This window comes from Onychomys torridus, chromosome 18 (genome assembly GCF_903995425.1).
Source record: "Onychomys torridus chromosome 18, mOncTor1.1, whole genome shotgun sequence".
Lineage (NCBI taxonomy): Eukaryota > Metazoa > Chordata > Mammalia > Rodentia > Cricetidae > Onychomys > Onychomys torridus.
The window spans coordinates 33,670,383-33,693,071 of record NC_050460.1 but is presented as its reverse complement, the minus strand read 5'-3'; the positions used below and the strand labels follow the sequence as shown (position 1 = coordinate 33,693,071).

At 43.9% G+C, this 22,689-nt stretch overlaps 1 protein-coding gene across 1 annotated transcript in view; it reads left to right on the top strand.

Moving 5' to 3' along the window:
• The first annotated feature begins 903 nt into the window (after positions 1-903).
• Lonrf2 (LON peptidase N-terminal domain and ring finger 2) overlaps positions 904-22,689 on the top strand; it is a 30,970-nt gene continuing 9,184 nt past the window's right edge. Inside the window, exons 1-9 of the mRNA XM_036167893.1 lie at positions 904-1,877; positions 12,967-13,085; positions 15,835-15,957; positions 16,926-17,081; positions 17,863-18,064; positions 18,424-18,517; positions 19,218-19,332; positions 20,776-20,897; positions 21,568-21,726. Coding sequence (XP_036023786.1) covers positions 1,214-1,877; positions 12,967-13,085; positions 15,835-15,957; positions 16,926-17,081; positions 17,863-18,064; positions 18,424-18,517; positions 19,218-19,332; positions 20,776-20,897; positions 21,568-21,726 — 1,754 coding nt within the window. The 5' untranslated portion in view covers positions 904-1,213. The remainder of the gene's footprint in view (positions 1,878-12,966; positions 13,086-15,834; positions 15,958-16,925; positions 17,082-17,862; positions 18,065-18,423; positions 18,518-19,217; positions 19,333-20,775; positions 20,898-21,567; positions 21,727-22,689) is intronic.

The following is a 22,689-nucleotide window of genomic DNA, read 5'->3' as shown; positions in this document are numbered from 1 at the left end:
AATCTCCAACCAGAGGTCTCACTTTCTTTGTCTGGATTTTCTAACCCGCTGCAATAGCCCAAACCAGACAATTCTGAGGGAGAAGACGCCATCCCACACACAGACAAACTCAGATTCCAGAGTTCAGACCCCCTCCTCTCTATGGGGTCTGTTTCTTTGTGGACTCTGCCTTGTGCCTGGACTTTTCTTTAAACAAAACCTGGCTGAGATCTTGCTTTTCCTGACTTTTAAGTTCTCTAAATTCGCAGAGAAAAACAATCAGCTCTTGCTACCCTAGTCGACCTCATCATGACAGTTTAAAATTTTAACTTAATTTATTTCTTATAATTTGTTAGTGCACTCGTGTGTGGGAAATGTCACCCTGCCTTGGTTTTTCATTGAGAACAAATATCTGCAGTTTCAATGGTGTTTAACAACAAAGGGGCTTTCCAACCATCAGGAGCCAGGGCTGCGGTTTCCTTGGTTACCTCATCCGACTGCTCACCTACCTGGTATCAGAACCATCTCCACAATCAAGATATCCCCCCCCCCAAAGATTTCTTCACGTGACTTTTCATGCATGTCCTTGCTCCCAACCCCAAATGACCTCCAATCTGCTTCCTAACACTGTAGCTTCATTTGTACTTTAAAGACGTTTAATGTAAACTGGATGGTTTGTATGTATGTATGTAATCTTCATTGTCTGGATTCGTGTGTTACTGGAGAGCCCAGGGGCAGGGTCTCTTTTGCAGGGTCTTATTCTCTTGGGGATGGTTGACCGGTTTGGAAACTGCTGGGGCCCACGGGTCGTCTAGGCAGCTAGGCCTTGGGGAACAGGCAGGTGCCGAGATGCAGGTGGGTGGAGGACCACGAGGACACAAGGCTGCTCGCTTCAGCTTGCGCAGCGACTCGGGGGCGGCGGGAAGCGGATGCGCGCGCACAGCCGCGCGGGGCCGCCCGCCGGGAGCAGCGGAAAAGGTTCAGCCAAGAAGCTGTGAGGGGGGTCACCACGCTCCCACGGCCACTTAGCTGACGTGAGCCACTGGGGCGCGCACGGCGCCTCGCGCGAGCTGGGGACTGAGCCGCGTGCGCTGCGCTGCGCCTCCTGCGGGGCCCGTCGTGCGGTGGTCGGTCACCGCGGCGGCTCGGAGGAGGACCCGGTCCGCGGACGCGCGTGTCTTGACAGCGGAGGCGGAGGCCGCGCTCTTGCCTCCGGGCACCCCATCTCGGCACGATGAGCCCCGAGCCGGCACCCCAGCCTCCGGACCCTCAGGACGTGAGCTGCAGCCTCGAAGAGCCCCCGGCTGAGCGCCTGGAGCAGGGCTCCGCGGCCTTCCTCGCGGGCGACTACGAGGAGGCGGCCGAGCTCTTCCGCTCGCTGCTGGCCGGCCTGGCGCAGCCGGAGCGTGGCCTGTGCCTGCAGCTGGGGGACGCGCTGGCCCGCGCCGGCCGCCTCCCCGAGGCCATCGGCGCCTTCCGCGGCGCCGCACTGCTCGGTCCCCTGCGGCCCGAGGAGCTGGCGGAGCTGGCGAGCGGCCTGGCGCGCTCCTTGGGCCTGCGCGACAAACGGCCGCCTGCGTTGGTGGCGAGGCCCGGCTACGCGTCTGGGTCCCCGGTGCCCGTGGCGCCCCGCGACCTGCTGGGCTGTCCGCGCTGCGGCCGGCTGCTCTACAAGCCCGTGACGCTGTCCAGCGGCCTCACGGTGTGCAAGCGCTGCGTGGAGCTGGTACCCGGGCGGGCGCAGGCCCGGCGCGTGAACGTGGTGCTGAGCGGGCTGCTGGAGAGATGCTTCCCCGCCGAATGTCGCCTGCGCAAGCTGGCGTGCCAGGCGCGGGGGCTTCAGCGCCAGCAGCAGCCCGAGACCGCGCTGCTCAGGTGCCAGCAGGCCCTGGATATGGGTGAGTCAGCCTCGAGGGTGACCACGGACGGGCTGGGCGGTGGCCGGTGGCATTTTAATTTCAATGGTTGTACGGTGCACAAGGCTAACAGCCTCACCCTGCAAGGTGGCCAATGTCACATGCCAGGTGCACCGTTCTTGTGTCCCTTCCAAGACTCTGGTGTATGGTATAAAGTAATGTCGAGAGCTGTAGTGTAAGCCACATAACTTTCAATTTTTCCGGTAGATATGTTAAAGAGGGTGACAAGAAGCAAGTGATATTTATTTTAACAGTGTTTTTCACTTTATATCGAAAATATTATTTACATGTTTTCAATATTTAAAAGATCAATATTTTACTTTTTTTTTTTTTTTTTTGCCCATTGTGTTTTTTTGCATTCACTGCACCCACTCCCCCTCTCCCAATTCAGACAAGGCCTTTTTCATTTGAAATACTTCCCCTGTGTTTAGATGTTGGAGAAGATGAGAACTGTCCCATGCAAATTCTCCTCCTGGAAAATTGTTTGGTAGTATCCGTGTGTTAAATATGACTGGTTTCTAACAGTTTCAAAGAAGTATATGTACACGTTCGCCAGATTGTGAAGTTACTCTTGAGGATGGGAAGATGGCTCACTGCTCCTGACAGGTTAGGTTCCCAGCTTTCACGTAGGGGATTCCAAACTGTAACTCCAGTCCCAGGGGATCTGGCGCCCTCCTCTGACTGCCTTGGAAACCAAGAAGGCTCGAAGCTCACAAACGTTTCATATAGGCAAAGCACTGGAACACAGACAATAACAACTCAGGTGGGAAACCACGAATGTTTGAATTTTTGTGAGAGCAGAATGGGCCAGTACATTCGATTGCCTTTGTGGAATACCACAAGAAAGAAAAACAGCCAGTTTGCAGTTGCAGTTACAAGCCTATGGGAGTCCTAAACCCCACAAACACAATGCAAAGTGGAAGCACAGACTTGCCAGGCCTGGTGGAACAGATCTGTCTGTAATCCCAGCTACTGGGGAAACTGAGGCAGGAGCATGGCCAGCTCAACATCTTCCTGGGCTATAGTGTGAGTTCAAAGCTCTGTATTATAATGAAAAGTGTGTGTGTGTGGGGGGGGGGTATAGCTCAGTGTCTGAATGCCTACTGATCAAGTGTCAGATTCAATATTCAATACCACCACCACCACCACCAGCCCCCCCAAAAAAAACTGGAAAAAGAAGAGAAGAAACAACAGCCATGCACACAAGCATCTTTACTATGTGACTCCACTTGTCTGAAGGGTAGAGGCAAATCAGTGTAAGGCAGTGGTTCTCAACCTTAGGACCCCTTAGGAGGGGTCCAGTGACCATTTCACAGACGTCACCTAAGACCATCAGAAAACACAGATATCTACATTAAGATTCCTAACTGTTCCTACAGTTCTGAAGTCGCAAGGAAAATAATCTTGCAGTTGGGGGTCACCACAGCATGAGGAGCAGTATTTAAAGGGTCGAAGCCTTAGAAAGGTTGAGAGGCACTGCTGTAGGTTGGTAGAAGGAAGGTGGTGGTTATTGTGGGTGAGTGAAAGGGACTGTCGATTGTGAGGAGGCAGGGGAGGACTGTGGGTAGTGGCGGAGTGAATGCTTATCATTCATGAGGTCATGAGTTCAGTTCCTAGCACTGCACAAAGACACACATGCAAACATACACCACAGTATTAAATTTCATGGTAATGTTAGCTCTAATTAGAGGCTTTGGTACAGTACGAAAGGCCATAAATGTTTCAAGTTAGAATGTTTGTAGCAATCATTAGCACCATGTCCCAAATACTTCCTTCTTGATTCCTTCCACAGAAAAAGTAAGATCGAATGTTCTGATTTACCCAAGTAGAGGCTTTGTGAGTAATCTTTGCCAATAAGTTGTGAATGTAATTAAATGAATACATATGTTAAAGAGAACAGATATGTATGAAGAGAATTAATTCAGCAGATAATTGGCTACACACACACATAACATACATACACACACCACACTCAAGATGGAAATTCTAGGGCTGTGAAGTTGGAAGTTAATTAGATGGGAGGAAAAAAAAAAAAGAATATACACACATCAGAAGTTAGGGTGAAAAATCCCAGAAACAGGTTGTGTTGGTTAGTGTTTTTGTCAACTTAACAAAAGCTAGAGTTGTCTGAGAAGAGGGAACATCAATTGAGAAAATGCCCCCATCTTGGTCTGTTGACAAGCATGCGGCACATTTTCTTAATTGATGATTGATGTGGAAGGGGCCAGCTCACTGTGCGTGGGGCCACCCCTGGGGAGGTGGTTCTGTGGTATGTAAGAAAGTTCTGCAGTATGTAAGAAAGATAACTGATTATGAACCAAAGGCTGTGGAGCCCCCAGCTGCATCAGGCCCTCTGGATAAGCGAGACCATTGAATAGCTTGATCTGTTTGGGAGGCACCCAGACAGTGGGACCCGGACCTGTCCTTAGTGCATGAGCTGGCTGTTTGGAACCTTGGGTTTACACAGGGACACTTTGCTCAGCCTGGAAGGAGGGGACTGGACCTGCCTGTACTGAATCCACCAGGTTTAAATGAATCCCCAGGGGAGTCTTGGTCCTGGAGGAGATGGGAATGGAGGACAGGGGCTGGGAAGAAGGTGGGGGTGGGGGCGGGAGGGGGGAGGACAGGGTAACACATGGCTGATGTGTAAAATTAAAACACAAATATAATAATAAAAAATTTAAAAAAAAGAAAGATAACTGAGCAAGCCAGAGGGGAGCAAGCTAGTAACTGATGTTCCTCCACGGCTTCTGCTGCAATCCCTGCCTTGAGTTCCTGCCGGGACTTCCCTCAGTGGACTGTGGCCTGGGATCTGTAAGCCAAATAAATCCTTTTCTTCCCCAAGTTGCTTTTGGTCATGGTCTTTATCACAGCAATAGAAAAGGAAACCAAGGCACACATTAATAGAACGTTTCCATGTTGGATCATAATGATAAAATAGAGCAGAAGTATATGGTACACAGCCAAGGGCTCTGAAGTCTGTGGAGTTGGAACCCCAGATGAAGAGTGAAGAGGAAGGGAAATATTTAAAAGGAAAAAAAAAATGAACCAAGAATGTTCCACAGCTGATGAAAAATTGTGACTCACTGAATCGAAATTCCCAAAATCAAGAAGGAAACGTTGTTGGAAAGCAGTTAGAGAAGACAGAGTGGGCTTACTTCCTGTGAAGGAGTCATAATAAGACTGGCAGCCAACTTTCACACCAAGCTAATGAAGCCGGGAGACAATGGCTGAAAGAATAAAACATAAAATAAAGAATAAAGGTTGGGGATTTAACTCAGTGGTAGAATGCTTGCCTAGCAAGCACAAGGCCCTGGATTTGATTCTCAGCTCAAAAAATAAATAAATAAATAAAAATAAAGAATAAAAAAGCCTATCTAGAAGTTGTTTTCCATCTAAAAATACCTTTCTCGTGTGAAAAGGAAGTCAACATGCTTTAGGCCAAGGCCATGGGCAGTGCTGAAGGACTTCATTGTTATCAGGATTGTGCTACACAGAATCCTGAGGGGAAGGCTTCGCTGAAGAAAGATTACCCATGTAAAATCTTGGGACCAAGGAAGGGATGAAGACTAGAAATGTAACCCTGCAAATGAAAGTGGCATCTCAAGAGACACTGATGTTATGTGGCACTGATAACTTACACAAAAGCGAAACTGAGAGGTAGCGATAAAGATTGTGTGGTGCGTGTGCTGCCTCGGGTGTGGTAAAAATGCTAGAAGTATCCTGGTAACTTTTTATAGTATATTCAATTGAGCGACTACCAAAAGGATGAAAAGGTGAAATGTAAAAGCTCTAGTGAAATAACAAATATTTGACCCATTCAAAAGAGTAACAAAGAGACCTCTGAGGCGGCTCAGCAGGTAAAGACGTCAGCCTGGGGATCTGAGTTCTATCCCCGGAAATCACTGAACATAAAAGGAATGGACTAACAAAGTCAGTGACCTCCCCAGCAAGGCAATCCCACCCCAGTCATAAAGACACAATAAAAAAAAAATGTAAAGGTGAAAACAAAGCCACAGAGAACAAAAGAGACACCTAGAAAAGTGAGCATTTACTTTACATTTCATGTTAAGTGATCTGAATATCGACAGACTGGATTACATGAAACATGGCTATCTGGTGTTTCCATGTGAGAAAAACTTTGGATACAAAGACAAAAAGGTCCAAATTGGTAAGAAATGGCATAGAAAGATTGACAGAAAGAGCCCTGATGTGACAGAATTAGCATCAGATAAAGGCAAAGTGTGTTAAGAGGGATGGAGATGACTAGGATATATGATCTGGTTCAACAGAAAAAAAGCTGTGTTCTGAGGGTCCTGACACCTGACAAGTATGTGAGCGGGCGCACACGCCAAGAATACAAGGCGGCAAAATCAAACTCTTGTTTTAAAGAGTTTAAACAAAACTTTTAGTGATTGAAAAAACATGAAGAGAAAAGTAGGTAAGGCCGTATGTTGGAACAGATACACTGGCATTTTTATTTATTTCATAGGCATTACTACATGGAGTACTTGCAGAATATATCACCTGTTCGAATTCAAGGACTATGGGCCTGTTTCGATGTAGGCCAACTCTGGGTTAGACTGTAATATAAATGCAACAAATATTAGAGGTTGAAATCAAACAGAGTGTGTTACTTGAACACTGATCTTAAAGGAAAATTAAGCAATAAATAAGCAGACAATCTTCAAATATTTGGAAACAGAGCAGTGCATTTTTTTTTTACCAGAACTTGTCACAGTCTGTTTTCTGATGCCATAACAAAATACCACAAACTGGCTAAGTTTATGAAAGAAAGACACTGATTTCACATAGTTATAAAGGCCAAGAAATCCAGTATCAGAGTGCTAGCATCTGCTGAGGACCCTGCTCTGTGGAAGCAGAGGGCATTGCAAGACAAGACCCAGAAGGGGGCAAGCACAGAGGCTTGCTTAGCTGGCGGTTACTCACTTGCCCTGTGATAGCCTCATTCGCCTGTTCATGAGAGCAAAGCCCTCCTGGCCTGATCTCTTCATTAGGCCCTACCTCTTAATACTCCTTAACGACAGAGCAAAATATCAATGTGAGCTTGGGGAACTTCCAAGCACACTGTTAACAATGGATCAAATAAGAAATCACAATTAAAATAAGGAAACATTTGACCTGAATGAAAACTTTATATTGAGCTGGTGAGATGACTCGGTGCTTAGAATCACTTGTGCCTAGATCTGATTGTGTTTGATTCTCTTGTTCTCACAAGGTTGAAGGAGAGTTGTTTTCTGACATCCACATGCTCACTGAGACATGTGCATACCCGCATTCACTAATTAATTAGTTAGAAAAAAAAAAACATGTAATGCAGTACATTAGCTCTTAAACACTACTGCAGTGGTATCCCGTGGTGTTCACATCAACTGCTAATGACAGAATGGTGGTCGCTCTTGCCTGGGATCTGTCACACAGGAAAATACTTAAGGAAGGGAATGTCTTCGGTGCTGAGCATGAACTGGGTGGGTGGTGACGGCAATGTTACATGAATAAATGTTCAAAATACACAGTGAAGACGTGGACTTGGTCCTACAGCACGCTGAATAAATAGCCCGAGGAGTGTTACCACTCACTTTTGCTGTACCTGGGGAACTCAGCACAGGCTTTTAGTGCTTTAGCTGTCTGTTAATTGAACTCCTTTTAAATGACGTGGTGCCCTTCTCTGCTTCCACACACATTTGAGAGCATTTACAGCAGAACAAGTAGCTCCCTGTGCAGCGGCTGCTCTGGGCAACTGGAAGACAGTCTCTGACAAACTCAAAATACAGAGCAGAAATACTTCTGGCTGTCTCACAGGCACTATCTCAGGAGGCCCTCCTGACACCTTCTTACAGCAGAGTTAATTGATGACCCCTCTTAAATTTGGGTTAGTTACTTGGCGGATATACTTACACAGTTTCTGTCATATGCTCTCTCCACACAAAGCCATCAAAAGTTACCTTTCCGTTTCCATTGATTTTTGAGTGATTTATGGACAATTCCCCTTGATTTTATCAGTGTATGTCTTACTGCTTAGAAAGTGGTTTGATTCGTTTGATGTCTACGTGAGAAGTGAATCTGATTAGTTCTGGACTCCAGGAGAAGCAGCCTTTGGAAAGTGAGGAGTAAACTTAAATCCTTTGTTAGAAAAAGAAGAATGATTTGAAAGAAGGGGAAGGCATTCTTAACCCAGCCAGCTTCCAGACTAAGCTAGCATATAGCTGGTGTAAGCAGAGGATTGATGAGTAATGGTAAAAGTGGATTTCAAATTCAGGTCTTGCATCAAAGGTATGTATAATCTGTCACGAGGCTTTGTGTTTTGGTTGCATCTGCACAAGCTGCTATAATTCCTCTGTTGAGAAATAGAGCCTGCTTAACTAGTCAAGTTGGATTGTCACCCAGGCCAGGGATGGACAAGAAAACGGGAAAGAAAATGGAAAACACAAGTAGTATGTCAGAGAAGAAGTGGTACGATTAAACACAACAGTTTATCACAGACGGTCAAACAATGTAAAGTAGATGCTTTTACACAGGAAAATGTGAATGATCCAAAGGGGCCCAGGAAGAAGTAAAAGGTTAGTGTGAATGAGTAATCTGAAAGAGCTTGGGATGTTGCTGAGGGATTGTCTTCTGCCCACAAGCTACAAAGACTTTCAAAGCTTGATTCCTTTACATCTCAGACTATAGAGAAACAGGAATATTTCCATCTCTTTTTATGAGACAGAATGTGTGGGCCAATCTTTCACATGTGCATAGATGAGAAATCCTCACCAAATGAGTCTAGCAGCCTGTTTTCAGAATATAAGGACAATCCAGTATTAGACAAGTCAGTTAGCATCATCCACTGGATGGAGGGAGACACGGTACTTTCATCTTTCAGATCCTGGAACGACCTCCTGGAACATAGCATCCTCTGGTATAAAGCCCTGGTAGGAATCTAGGATCAAAGGTAGCCTGGCTAACTTCATCAATGATTGGACACAGTCTTTATTTTTTTGCAATTATCTATGTATGGATGTTTACATGTCTGTGGAATAATCCATGTGAGATAGTGATGACCACACTAATTAAGTCAATTAGAAGTATAGAAGTCAATGAGTCCAATTTTAGCTGATGATCAAGAGCTGGCTCATGCCATGGAGTCTCTTGGTGTAGAGCTAAGGGGTGCAGCATTTTAAAAGATAAAACCCACAATTACATCAGTGCTTGAAGGGGGTCAGAACAACATCTGCCTCTTTGCCGAGCTTAATGGTGTTTTCCAGACACTACATGACCATTATTTCTAATTTTCACTTCCACTTAGCTATTTTAGTTTTAGCCTGCACAAACACCAGTTATTCTGGTTAATATGTCTGGACCGTGGTCAGGGTCATGGACAGTCCCACCAAAAGCATTGCCAACATGGATGTGGCTGTTGGGGTGGAAGGCTAAGGAATGTCTCAAAATAAAATCAGGACAAGATAGCATCACCTTTGCCATTTCACATGTGTGTGCCCATCGTGCCACCAGATGCCAGAAGAGGGCATCAAATTCCCTGAAACTAGAGTTACAGATGGTTGTGAACTACCGTGTGGGAGCTGGGAACTGAACCCAGATCCTCTGGAAGAGCCACTCAGCTCAGTGCTCTCAGCTACTGAGCCAACTCCCAGCCCTAGACATAGTCTTTTGAAGTCAAGAATAGGGGAAGCTGGGTGTGGTGTTGCACGCCTGTAATCCCAGCACTCGGGAAACAGAGCCAGGCGGATCTCTGTGAGTTCGAGGCTAGCCTGGTCTACAGAGTGAGAAACCCTGTCCTGAGGGGGGGGGGAAGAATTGGGGGGGAATAGTGCAGGCCTGAGGGAGAGGATGAGGATTCACTATCAATACTCTTATAACGGGAGAGTGAAAGGAAATAAGGTCTGGAAATAGTACAGTCAAAGGAATGTAACTGTCTGCACACAATGCAGCTGTGTGGCAAACCCAAGAGAACCAGCCGGCAAACTGCCAGGAGCCAGGAGAAACTCATGTAGTGGGCATAGGGTATGCGGCCCATGGAGTTATCTTTGAAGCTCAGTCCATAGTTCCAGTAGCTTCTTTGGTTTAGATTTCTAAAACCCTCCAAAAGGGAGTTATCAAAATGCATGTAATGGTGCAGTTAAGGAACTTTTACCTAATCTTTCAGTTAGAAATTATGAGTCTACAGTTATAGTTCCCATATAATGACATACTTTTTTTTTTGAAGGCAGAGCCTCTGAGAATTAAGAATTGTTTTTCTTCCAGGGAGTGAAAAGTCTCCTTTTAAAATATGTTTGTTTGATGTTGGTTTCTTTTTGACAACCCACTGAGTACAATTAATGTTGCCTGTATGTACATGGAAGATATCAGGAAGTTGGTAATGATTATTAGTGAAGTTGGAATGGGGATGGATATGATCATATATCACTGTATACATGTATAAAATTCTTAAGAATAAAGAAAAAATATATTTTTTAAAAACCATACACTTGGGACTGGAGAGATGGCTCAGAAGTTAGGAGCATGGGCTGGGACCTGAGTTCACACAGCAGCTCACAACCATCTGTAACTACAGTTGTAGGGGATTCAATGCCCTGTTCTGGCCCCTGAGGGAACCAGGCAAGCATGTGGTACACAGACTTACATGTAGGCAAATCACCCATACACATACAATAAAAAGTTTTTTAAAAAACCATACATTTGCTTATGAGTTCTGTCAGTGCCTCTCAGTTTATATGTACATTTTCAGAGATGGAGCATATAAGATCTCATTATGGAACCCAACTAACAGTTGGACATTTACACTTGATGTTGAGGATGGGAGAGCTTTCAACCTTAAGGGAAATGTCCTCCCCTTACCAAAATATTCCACAATAGACCTGTATTACCAGAGACAAGAGTGAGCAAGTGAGTGTTATGTGACAAGTCTTTCCTGGGGAGATGTAACACACACATCTACTCACCACAGATAGGTAGCCCATGACAGACCAAAGGGTTACTTACAGGAATATGGGTGAGGGGTTACTTACAGGAGCAGAAATAACTCAAAGACAGCTGCATCACCAAAGCCCACCCTAACATGGGTGACATCTCATAGAAGCTGGATATTTAGAGTATACTATACAACTTGAAGGCAGCTCCCAGTGGCTCAGTTGTTCTATACCTCTTCAAGGCAGCTCAGCTGATTTCTGCTCCTTCCGGGCTTCTTGGGTGATCTCTGTTTCTTGCTTACAGCTTGGCTCATCCTGAGAGTCTCCTTTGCAGCTTAGCTTGTCCGAAAGTTTTCCTTGTTGCTTTGCCCCTCAAAGGTCTTTATTGTTTACTACTGAGAGGGAGGACCTTAGTGAATCCGGTCAGTTTCAGGTACTTCCTGGAGCTATTTTGTGTTGTTTACCTTATGTCCTAAAAATTAGCAACAGGAGGTTTCAATCACAGTTCAGTGAAAAACAATTGTTGTTATGCTTTGATTTGTATCAGTTAAAAAGAAACAAACTTGGGAATGTCTACTTGTGACTCTGGCTCCCCATTGCCCCATCCTTTTCCCTGACACGCCTCTCAATCAATGACAGGTGTCCATAACACATTTTTTTTTTTTTTTTTGCAACTTACCATGTCTTAAGTGAGTTTTTCCCTGGACATTAGCTTGGTTATCTACATAAACTAATAGTAAGCATATTGGCCTTTGCAAAGGCCCACGTAAGACTTTTGAGGTCAAAGTCAAGGTTTCAAGGCAAACTGAAAACGTGTTCAGGAAGAGAGAAAGGAATGGATCTAAGTGCTCAGCAGTTATCAACGGAAAAGTGCAGCTCTGGTCCTGCTGTGAGGATCCTAAGAAGAAGGAGGTGGAGTGGGCAAAGTCAAGGGGTGTGAAAAACAGCTGTGAAGGCTCAACTTTGGGGAGCTCTGGCTTTGTGAGTTTCTGTGGTACCCTCCCCTTCAGCACTTGTTATGCACTATCTGTCATTCTGTAGAGAGGGTGACTTTTGGGCTTCTCTGAGGAGCTGGGTTTGTCTGTATCATCATGGTTACCAATACATCTTCCATATGAGAAGCATGGGGAGGAAAGTTGAGAAGGTATAATACAGTTACATAGATCAATGGACATGCACATGGTTGTGTAGGAAAACAAATTATGTTTTACCCCTCTGATACAGTTTCTTGGTGTGTGGCATGTGTGTATGCATGTGTTCCTGTGTGTGAATGTACAGGCTAGAAGTGGTGGGTGTCAGGCATTTTTCTCAATGGTTGTCTACCTTGTTTTTGATGCACTGGGGCTCCACTGGAAACCCCCCCCCCTTTTTGGTTTTTCAAGACAGGGTTTCTCTGTGTAATTTTGGTGCCTGCCCTGGGTCTCGCTCTGTAGACCAGGCTGGCCTCAAACTCACAGAGATCCTCCTGGCTCTGCCTCCCGAGTGCTGGGATTAAAGGTGTGCGCCACCACCGTGGCAAGCCTCCTGCCTTTTACCTCTCCAGTGCTGTGACTGCAGGCGTGTTCCACTGTACACACCTTCCTTTTTACTTTTGGTTCTTGGCAAACACTTCATAGATGGAGCCATCTACACATCCCTTTCTATTAGTCTTTAAAGCACAAATTTCTTAGTGTACTTTCCATGAAATGTATTTCATATATCCCCTTTAAAATACCTAATTTTACAGCATGGCTTTATCTGGTCCATAACGGTTTTAGAGGCTCTCTTTCTCTTTTTGAATGCCTTCCGATTAAAAATATAAAATCTGAAATACCTCCAAACCTGAAACTCAGATTTGAAAGCATTTTAGATTAGGATTATTGGATTACCTAATTACTTGATTTATTATTGGAGATTGGGCTTGGAGGAACAGTCAGTATTAAATTTGTTTTTCCTTGATGCATTTTGAAGTCCAATTAAGCTCGTTTCTCTTTTCCTGACAGAAACTCTGTAAATTGTACTCATGTACCTAGTGAACTGTACATGTGATCCTGTGATCCCCGGGAGGAGCTGTTTCATATTTGTCTTTGTGGTTTAAAAGTTTAATGACTAAAAGCAATGAATCCTTAAATACAGTCGCATGTATCTCTACGGTCTTTCAGCCCCCGATGATAACTCGCTACTGCTGCTGCGAGCAGAGTTATATCTAACCATGAAGAACTATGAGCAAGCCCTGTGGGATGCCGATGCAGTTTGTCAGAGGGAGCCTCTCCTGACTAAGGTGAGTTATGCTTATTCATTGGCTTTGGAAACATCTATTTGATTAAGGTTATGGTACGTGTGTGTGTGTGTGTGTGTGTGTGTGTGTGTGTGTGTATGTGTACATGAGTATGTGAGTACATATGAGTGTGGGGGGGGTGCATACAAGGTGTATGCCTTTGTGCCTGTGTGTGAGTGTGTGTGCCTCTGTGTGTGTGTGTGTGTGTGCCTGTGTTTGAGTGTGTGTGTGTGTATGTGTGTGTGCATGTGTACGCGAGTACGTGAGTACATATGAGTGTGTGGAGGGGTGCATACAAGGTGTATGCCTCTGTGTGTGTGTGTGTGTGTGTGTGTGTGTGTGTGTGTGTGTGTGTGTGTGTGTGCCATTGCACTCACCTGTGTAGGTACATGTAGAGGCCAGAGGTTAATATTACAATGTCTTCCTCAATTGCTTCTCCACCTTATATTTTTATTCAGGGTCTCTCAGTGAACCTGGGGTCCTCCTATCTCCCCCTCCCTCCCAGCTGTTTTCACATTGGGTGGTTGGGATCAGAACTCAAGTGGCTTAAGCATACATGAGACCTCAGAGCTCACCCCCCACCCCCACAGTGACACACTTCCTCCAGCAAGGCCACATCTCCTAATAGTGCCACTCCCCATGAGCTTATGGGGCCAGTTACATTCAAACTACCACAGTGGGAAACATTAATTTCAGATGCACGAGTTAAACAAGAAACCACACAAAATAACTCAAATCACAATCAATCTGCTGTTGGAGCCAGAGTTGTTAAAAAAAGTCTTGAAAGTAGCAAGAAAACATGGCATACAGGGAAATAGCAAGATGGATGGTTAACATCTCACGAGACACCATGGAGGCCAGTCAGCACGGGAGTAGCATATTCAAAGTGGGAATAGAAAACATCGGCATGCCTGTAAAGCAAGACCCACGATACAGTATCTACAAGAAATTCATTTTAAATGTGAAGACATGAGTATACAAAAATTGAAGTCATATTAATCTCAAAGAGCATCAGTAGAAACTTAAGGAATACTTTAGAGACCTAGAAGGAGACTTCATCTCAACCTAATGGGCAGCTGTAGAACAATGCATTTAACTATAGCATACACAACTTTTTTAGTCCATTAGATCCAGTGTGCATAAAACAGTATCAAGACCCAAAATATTGAAATCTTCAAATGAATGTTCTCTCAAAATCACTAAAAATAGAAGTCAACAAGAGCAAGAAAAAGCTAGGAAGTCCTTATATATCTGCAGCTTATTTCTCAAACAATCATTTGGACAGAGAAGAAATCAAAAGGAAACTATCAAGTATTTAAAATTAATGATAAAATATGTTATATGTTTAATTTCTTAGATGTCCTTAAAGCCATTCTTAGGAACTGGGCACGCCTTTAATCCCAGCACCCAGGAGGCAGGGGCAGGCAGATCTCTGTGAGTTTGAGGCCAGCCTGGGCTACAGAGTGAGTTCCAGGAAAGGCGCAAAGCTACACAGAGAAACTGTGTCTCAAAAAACCAAAAACAAAACAAAAAAAAGCCATTATTAGAAAGAAATTTAAATTATTATCATCTCCTATTAAAGGTCAAAGGTCCCAAATCTAGTTTCTATCTTATGAAACTACATCAATAAGAGCAAATTAAAACCAAGGAGAAGGGCTGGAGGGATGATTCAGTGGTTAAGAACATTTGCTGCTCTTCCAGAAGACTTGAGATTGGCCATGGTGGGTGGCTCACAACTGCCTTCAATTCTAGCTCAAGGGCATCCAGCATCCTCCTCTGGCCTCAGCAGAAACCTGCACACATATGGTATATACACTCGGACAGTCACACACAGACACAGAACTAAAAATAAATCTTAAATAAAACCAAGGTGGACAACAGAAAGGAAATAAATGTAAGATCAGCAGCCAGCAGATGGGACCAGAAGGTACACAATACAAGAGAAAGAATTTGGTGAGTGGGTCCTCACCAAAGTTTTGAAACTCCTGATTGTCAAAAGACATTGGTGCAGAGATGAAAAGCTAGACACAGATTAGGAACAGATAAGACTGCAGGATAAGGGGAACTTGTACTCAGCATATATGAAATGATTGTACCAATTCAGTAATAATCCACACAATTGGTTAAATGAAAAGGAACTCCAGCAGTATTTTACTAAATGACATCAGACTATCAAGGAAACATAAACAAGGTGCAGCACCTCTTTAGTCCCAACACCTTCTTCTGACCTCTAAGATCGATTCTGCCTGTGGCATACACACATATACAAGTTTAAACAAATGGTGACTGTTAGTATATAGAAGTTGTAACTTTTATTTGTCGTAATTTATCATATATTTTGAATTCAAAGTATGCCTGGCTTTGATCTTTTGTTCAAGATTGCTTTAAAATTAATGATGAGTATATTACACACTTAATTTCTTAGCTATGCAAGAGTTTTTGTAAATTATATGAGTTTCATAAATACCATACACAATAAATAAAGTTAGGTTGGTAGACTCCCTTTCTTTCTTAGCATGTCCTTTAGAACATCTTTGGGCACAAATCTCAGTGTCAGTGATAAGTGCATTCTGGTTGTAGATGTGTTTATTAAACAGCAAAGCTTGTCTTGAGAGCTGTTCCAAGACAGGAAGATGCGGTGCACACACATCCACCTATCTGCAGTGATAGCAAACTGTTCCAATACTGTTTCCAGGGCTCTTGTTGCCAGATGTGTATAATCTTGCTGTGTTTTGTCTTTGGGCAAATCCAGGGGCATCATATCAAAGCTCAGATTCTTTCTGGATTGGGAAGAAGTAAAGAAGTCTTAAAGGAGTTTATCTACTGCCTTGCTCTAAACCCTGAATGCAGCTCAGCCAAGAAGGAAACACAGAAGGTATGAGTTCTCATAAAGGACTTCCTCCTTCAGGTATAGCGCATGGCTTTATGTCATGCCAGGAACCCTTGCCTGTCAGAACAACACACGTGATTTCAAATGCCTGCAATAGTATGATTAACAACACAGTAATCACGTGCACCACATTTGATAACTTCTAATTAGATAGGCAGCAGAATGTCTGTCCAGGTAACGTACACACAGCTCATTTGTGATGAGAAGTTGACATGTGAGGCCAACTTGCAGCGTGAAGCTGTGGAGACAGAGTACTGGTCCTAGGATTTGTCCTGATCCTAGAGTTTGGCTTGTGAAGCACCACGTAGCATGCACAGTTCAGCTCCACAGACTGACCTGGGATGTGCAGCAACGCTTCACCAGCCTGGTCCAGAAGTGCCGAGTCATGCTTTAATGTAGGAGTCTATCCTAGCCAAATGCCTAGACAGTACCCACCTGGACTGTATGTAGCATTTCCAGTGACTAGGAGTTTTGGGGTTCCTTTTGTCCACGTTTCCTGTTTTTATCACAGTTAAACAGCTACCATATGTCTACATTATAATCTCTGCTGATGAGCATATTTCATTTTGTGGTGCAGTAGAACACAAGTCGGTCTTTCCTTCCACAGTAGTGTGGACCCACTTTAGGGACTTAAGAACAGCTTCCTTTCTTTGAAACATCTTTTTTGCACAGAAAAGGGGTTCTGGGGTTCCCTTTTCTGGGTGCATTCCCATATGTTTCCATTGGTAATATAGGTGGAGAGGGGTTAGAGTCTACAGTTCTTAACACACTGTGTACAGATTCAAAATGTTTGTATTTTAAAGAGTTGGCAGTTGGAAATATGGCAGTTACTCTTTTCCATTTTTAAAGGCCTGTTTGGCTTCTGCTGACCTTTAAAAAAAATGTTAGAGATCCCCCCCATACACCACCCAGAGGATTTTACAATGTCTTTTCTCTTCTTGGAAAATTTATAGGTTATATGTGAGGTGTTCTTTCCAGCTTCGGAAAATGAGCATCAGAAGTCGACAGCTCCCACCGAAAGCGGACCAGAGGCCCATTGTGAGGACGAGACGAATCCCCAGAATCCTCTGGAAGAAGGCAGTGAGGCTAATGACACAGGCAGTCCTGAGGTGTGGATTGCATGTGTCTGCCCTTGGGGTGCTGGCAGTTCCATGGGCATCATGGATCACACAGGCTAGATGTAAACACTAGTTAAAACTTTTAAATGAAGTTGGTGGAACTCCAATGGAACAGTGTAGATGAGAACCCTGGAGCCCCTCCAAACATCTCCACACATTTTTAGAACATCTCCAGGACATCAGGAGACCTCATATTATTTTGTCTTGGAGAAAAGAGAGCAGAGATATATCTGAGCATATGATATATAATGTATACACTGATGTATATGCTATAGATATGAAGATTGGTCTTCTCAGAAAGAAATTATCCTGTGTTTTACCATGAAAAGTATAAAGCACTTCTGATCACCTAATAGAAAAGGCCAATTGGGCTCAAGAGCACAGGCCCTCTTTTTCCCCAGAGATCTAGTTTGTGTGTGGAGAGACCAGGGGTAACCCATGGGGTGTCATCTTCTATTGCTCCACATATGTTTTGAGACAGGGCCTCTCACTGATGCTGGAGCATGCTGTTTCCACTGGCCCCGCTGTCGCCCCTCCCACTGAAGTTGCAGACATGCTCAGCTCTGCCATACCCAGCTGTTACAGACACTGGGGATCCAAACCCAAGGCTCAGACTTGCACAAAAGTACTTACCCACTAAGCCGTCTCCACAGCCCGTTTCCAGAGCTTTCTAAGAAGGCTACTGCATATTGGGTCTTTTTGTTTTGTTTTGTTTTTCCTTGTATCCTATGGTTCTTGAATATTCAGGATTCTTTTTTTCCTTCTTAAATAGACTCCATCTGAGAAGTCTGATGTATTCAGGAATGCCAGTTCTTCAGTTCTATATTTCATTCTGGGTCTACACTGTGAAGAGGATAAAAAGGCATTGGAAAGTGTCATCCCAGCAGCACCAAGTGGCACTTTAAAGAGACAGCTCCCAAGTGATACCGAAGATGAGTGTGACAGGAACACCCCTGAGAAAGTTCCCAAGAAAGGTCAGCAAGCTGTTTCTTGACATTCTGAAATCCAAGGGGGTAGAATGTTAGTTAGTACTTAAATGAATTTTTAAAAGATCTTTACACAAGTATAATACATAAATAAATGAGTACACCAGTTTATTTTCTAGAGTTAATTTTTGCAGGGGCTTTATAGTGAAAAAGAGAACACTTGGATGAATTTTTCTCCTGAATTTGTACCAACATGATCAATTCTTGCTTTAAACTTGCTGGACAAGAATTTTCAGCATCATTTGTTAACATTGATAGTGAAACATTTTGTGCAGAAGAAATAAATTCATTGTGTGGTGTTTCTCAGAAGTTTGGATGTTAGTTACAACATTTGAAAACTTTTTCAGATGCGGATTCCTCACCTCAGGGGAAGGTGAACTCTCTGGAAGAGCCAGAGTTCGTGATTGATGTGACTGACTTTGAGTGTGCTTTATGCATGAGGTAGGCTGGCATAGAATACATGCAGCTCTTTTAAAAGTAAGTGTGTCTGAATTCTGTAACCACCTGCAAGGTACTATTAGTGGGCATACAATACACACCTAAGATGTGTGTGTGTGTGTGTTAATATGGGTTACTATTGCTATGATAAAACATCATAACCAAAAACAATTTGGGGAGGAAGGGGTTTATTTGGCTTACACTTCTATATCCATAGTCATTGAAGGAAGTCAGGACAGGAACTAAAACAGGGCAGGAACCTAGAGGCAGGAGCTGATGCAGAGGCCATGGTGGGTGCTGCTTACTGGCTTGCTCCCCAAGGCTTGCTCAGCCTGATTTTTTTTTATAGAACCCAGGACCACCAGCCCAGGGATAGTCCCACCCACAGTGGGCTGGTCCCTCCCATATATCAGTCACTAAGAAAATGCTCTACAGGCTTGCTTACAGAAATGAAGGCATTTTCTCAATTGGGGCTCCCTCATCTCAGATGACTCTAGCCTGTGTCAAATGAACATAAAATTAGCCAGCATAATAGTATCAATAATAATTGATTTGTTTTCTTTAACAAAAATGTAAAGGAGGAGTGGATATAAACAACTTCCATGGTTTTGTGGACACTGCATAGGGCATCCATTTAAACAGGCAGCTTATCTTAGCGTCTGTTCTGGATGAATCTTGGTGAAAACCATGATCTTCTTTCTAGGTTGCTCTTTGAACCTGTCACTACACCCTGCGGACATACATTTTGCCTGAAATGCCTTGAGCGCTGCCTTGACCATGCTCCACACTGTCCTCTGTGCAAAGACAAGCTTTCCGAGGCAAGTGGCCTGTGAAATGAAAGGCCCTCTCTTCTTGTACTTTGGTAGACATTTCATGCTTTTCTTCCACCGTGTACTTGTTAAAATCAGTTTTTTAATCTAAGATGGATCATTTCCCACCTTTTTCATCAGATGCAGAAGTAGCTGAGTATTAAAGTCGTTTTCAGATCTAAACCATTGAGTTAGATTGAAAAAAAGTTAGCAGAATCTGTGTTTGGAGTGTGTGTTCACTCCCAACAGTTTGACACATTAGGTGCACTTAGTGTGTGTCCGAGTTGTTCCATACTGCTGTCCAGTCCCTTTTATGCCCTTTCCAGTCATCAGTTGTTGCTGTCTCTGGTCTGAAATCAAATCTGGTAAAACTTAGGCATATAGGAAACCTATTTGTTGATATTATCCCAAATAGAAACTCTTGAGTCCATTTATATAAACAAAACAAAACACAAAATCTGACATTGCAGGAGAGGGTATTAAAATGAGATAAAATTTAAAGCAAATACAACTTTTGCTATTTTTATTTTTTATTTTGGCTTTTCGAGACAGGGTTTCTCTGTGTAGTTTTGGTGCCTGTCCTGGAACTCACTCTGTAGCCCAGGCTGGCCTCAAATAGAGATCTGCCTGGCTTTGCCTCCAGAGTGCTGGGATTAAAGGCGTGTGCCACTGCCGCCCGGCTGCAATTATAACTTTTAAATTCATTGCCAAAACATGTTAAAATATGTCCTCATCATTAAAACCTTTCTAAAACATTCGTACATACTTGCCTTATTATGTTGCATGATGCACTTACATTATTAAATTGCATTCGCCTTGCAAATTTCTAAACTTTTCAGGGGTAGCAGGATGATTATCAGCGTTGTGCTGTGCCTTAAACACATTCTGTGTGCAGCAGTTCATTAGGGAGTGCCCCTGTGGCTGTCCCCCACGCTCTTATCATCTCTTGCTGACAGGCACGCCTCCCCTGCTCTCTAATGCACCCATGCTCCCAGGATCCAGTGACCTGAAGATGGCTTCCTATGCTCATGGAAATAAAAGCTTGCCTCTGTGACCATTTGTAGCACACGTCTTTTGCTTGCACTTTTCCTGCTGTCTCGTGAGGGCTGGGTGAAGAAGCAAAACCTGACACATCATGTATGTGGATGAAAATGTCACAGTAATACCCATTGCTCTGTGTGCTAACCAAAAAAATCAATGAAGTTTTTTTTCAAAAGAGAAAAAAGAAACATCTTGGAAGTTCGCTAAATACAAGCCCTTTAAGGACAAAGACTTCAAGTATCCAGTTTTTATTGTAGTGACAGGGAGCACTAGTCACCCAAACAGCAAATGCCAGCCAGCCCCTTTCTCTCGTGTACAGAACAAACCCAAGGCCAGACTCAGGACTGAGCATTGCCCCTCAGGATGAATTATTATTCTCGGCTGTCACTTCACACACCTGTTTTGTTATAGTTGTTGGCAACCAGAAATTTTAACGTGACTGTTCTGGCTGAAGAATTGATATTCCGATACTTACCAGAGGAGCTGTCCGACAGGAAGAGGATTTATGATGAAGAAATGTCGGAACTATCGAAGTAAGTGATTGCTCGCTTGAAGTTGGTCCTTGGTGCGGAATAACGAGGAAAATCTTCCTTGACATGGGCCTTATCTTAGATTTGGGTTTTCCGTAACAGAGGTTTTTGGTCTTTAAATAGAAAAAAAAAAGTTGCAAAATATTTGTAGACATATAATTGTAAGTAATCATAAGGAATATTTCAAAGTATATATTTTGAAAACTGTGGACTTGTTTTCTGTAACTGAGTAACTTTCTACATGGAAAGACAAAAATCAGAACAGGAAGCAGGATTGTGTGGGACTTGTGGAGATCTCCAGCTGTTATAGTTTGTGTTTCCATACAGACCTGGTCCATCCTCCACTTTTTATTTAAAACTGCATGCCTTTGTCTACTGTGTGCTTTTTTTGCTTTGTGCAGTATTTTTAAGTGTAATTCAAAGCTGTACCTTTTACAAGTACGGTCATATAACTCAGGATGCTCTCTCTCATCAAATTAAATATGACAGACTTGGCTGCAAACTGGCTGAGTGGAGACCTTTCTCGTGCCAGGATCCTTGGCTGTCCTCGCACACTCAGCCCTGAGTCAGGCTCAGATTTGGTTTTGTTGGCCTCTCTGGCTGTTTTAGCAACTGCTCGCTTCTGTTCTGAACAGCTCCCACAGCTAAGTTCACATTTTCCCTTGCTCTGCAGTCTGACCAGAGACGTGCCCATCTTCGTGTGTGCCATGGCCTTCCCAACGGTTCCCTGCCCTCTCCACGTCTTCGAGCCCCGCTATCGGCTCATGATAAGAAGATGCATGGAAACTGGCACCAAGCGATTTGGCATGTGTCTGTCTGCTGAGAACGCCGGGTAAGAAATGGTGTCTTGAGGGTCCTAATTAAGGTCAAGCTTCCTCTTTTTCTAGAACAGCTAAGGATGGTACTTGGAAATCTTTAGTTGGTAGTTGCCATTTCTGCTCAAAAAGCATTAGCTCAAAGCCAGCCGAAATACCACCCCAGCCCTCTTGGTTTGCCCCTTCTGTTTAGCTGTTGCATTGGCTAGCCCACCTCCATGTTGCTGTCCGAATTCTTGGAAGTGCATGCTTCCATCCTCTATGCCACCCTCTGCTTGCAATTCTCTTCTTGCCCATCTACATACAGACAGCGTTGGCCCGGCCTTTCTGGTTTAGAAAAATGGTTCCGTTACCAGTGAAGCTTTTCTCCCTCTCCACAACTCTAAATTGTTCAGTTTTCTGCAAACTGTTGCCATGTGGCTTCACTCCTTGTTCCTTCACCTCAGTGGTCTGGAGAGGATGCCGCGAGGCAGCAGTCTGCTGGGGCTTCTTTGGAGAGTCCCTTCCTGTCCTTAGAGAGACTTTACTGCTGCTGCGTGGTCACCGTGATGGTGATGTCATACCCAAATATCAGCCAGTGGTACATGTACTCCTAGAGGATTCTGGAGGGGAAAAGCCACCTCCCGTATCTGACACCCACTGTGAAGAAGGGTGGGCTGTGTAGTCTGTCCATGTGCCCAGGAAGAAGAGGAGAATGTATTGTAGGGGCCACTCAACATATTTTACCATGAATACCTGGGGATAAATCATTTTTTAAGAGAATACACATGTATGAGAAAACCCTAAAACTTTGTTGATCCACATCCATGAAGCTATAATTGAAAGGCCTCTGTTAATGGATGGTAAGACTCCATGCCATTTCTATCCAACTAATTCATTCCATTCATATCCCAAAAGGATTTTGTTTGCCCCTTTTAGAATCAGTGTGACCGGGAAAGGGACCAAGACCAGGCAGTTTTGAATAAATCAAATGATCAGAA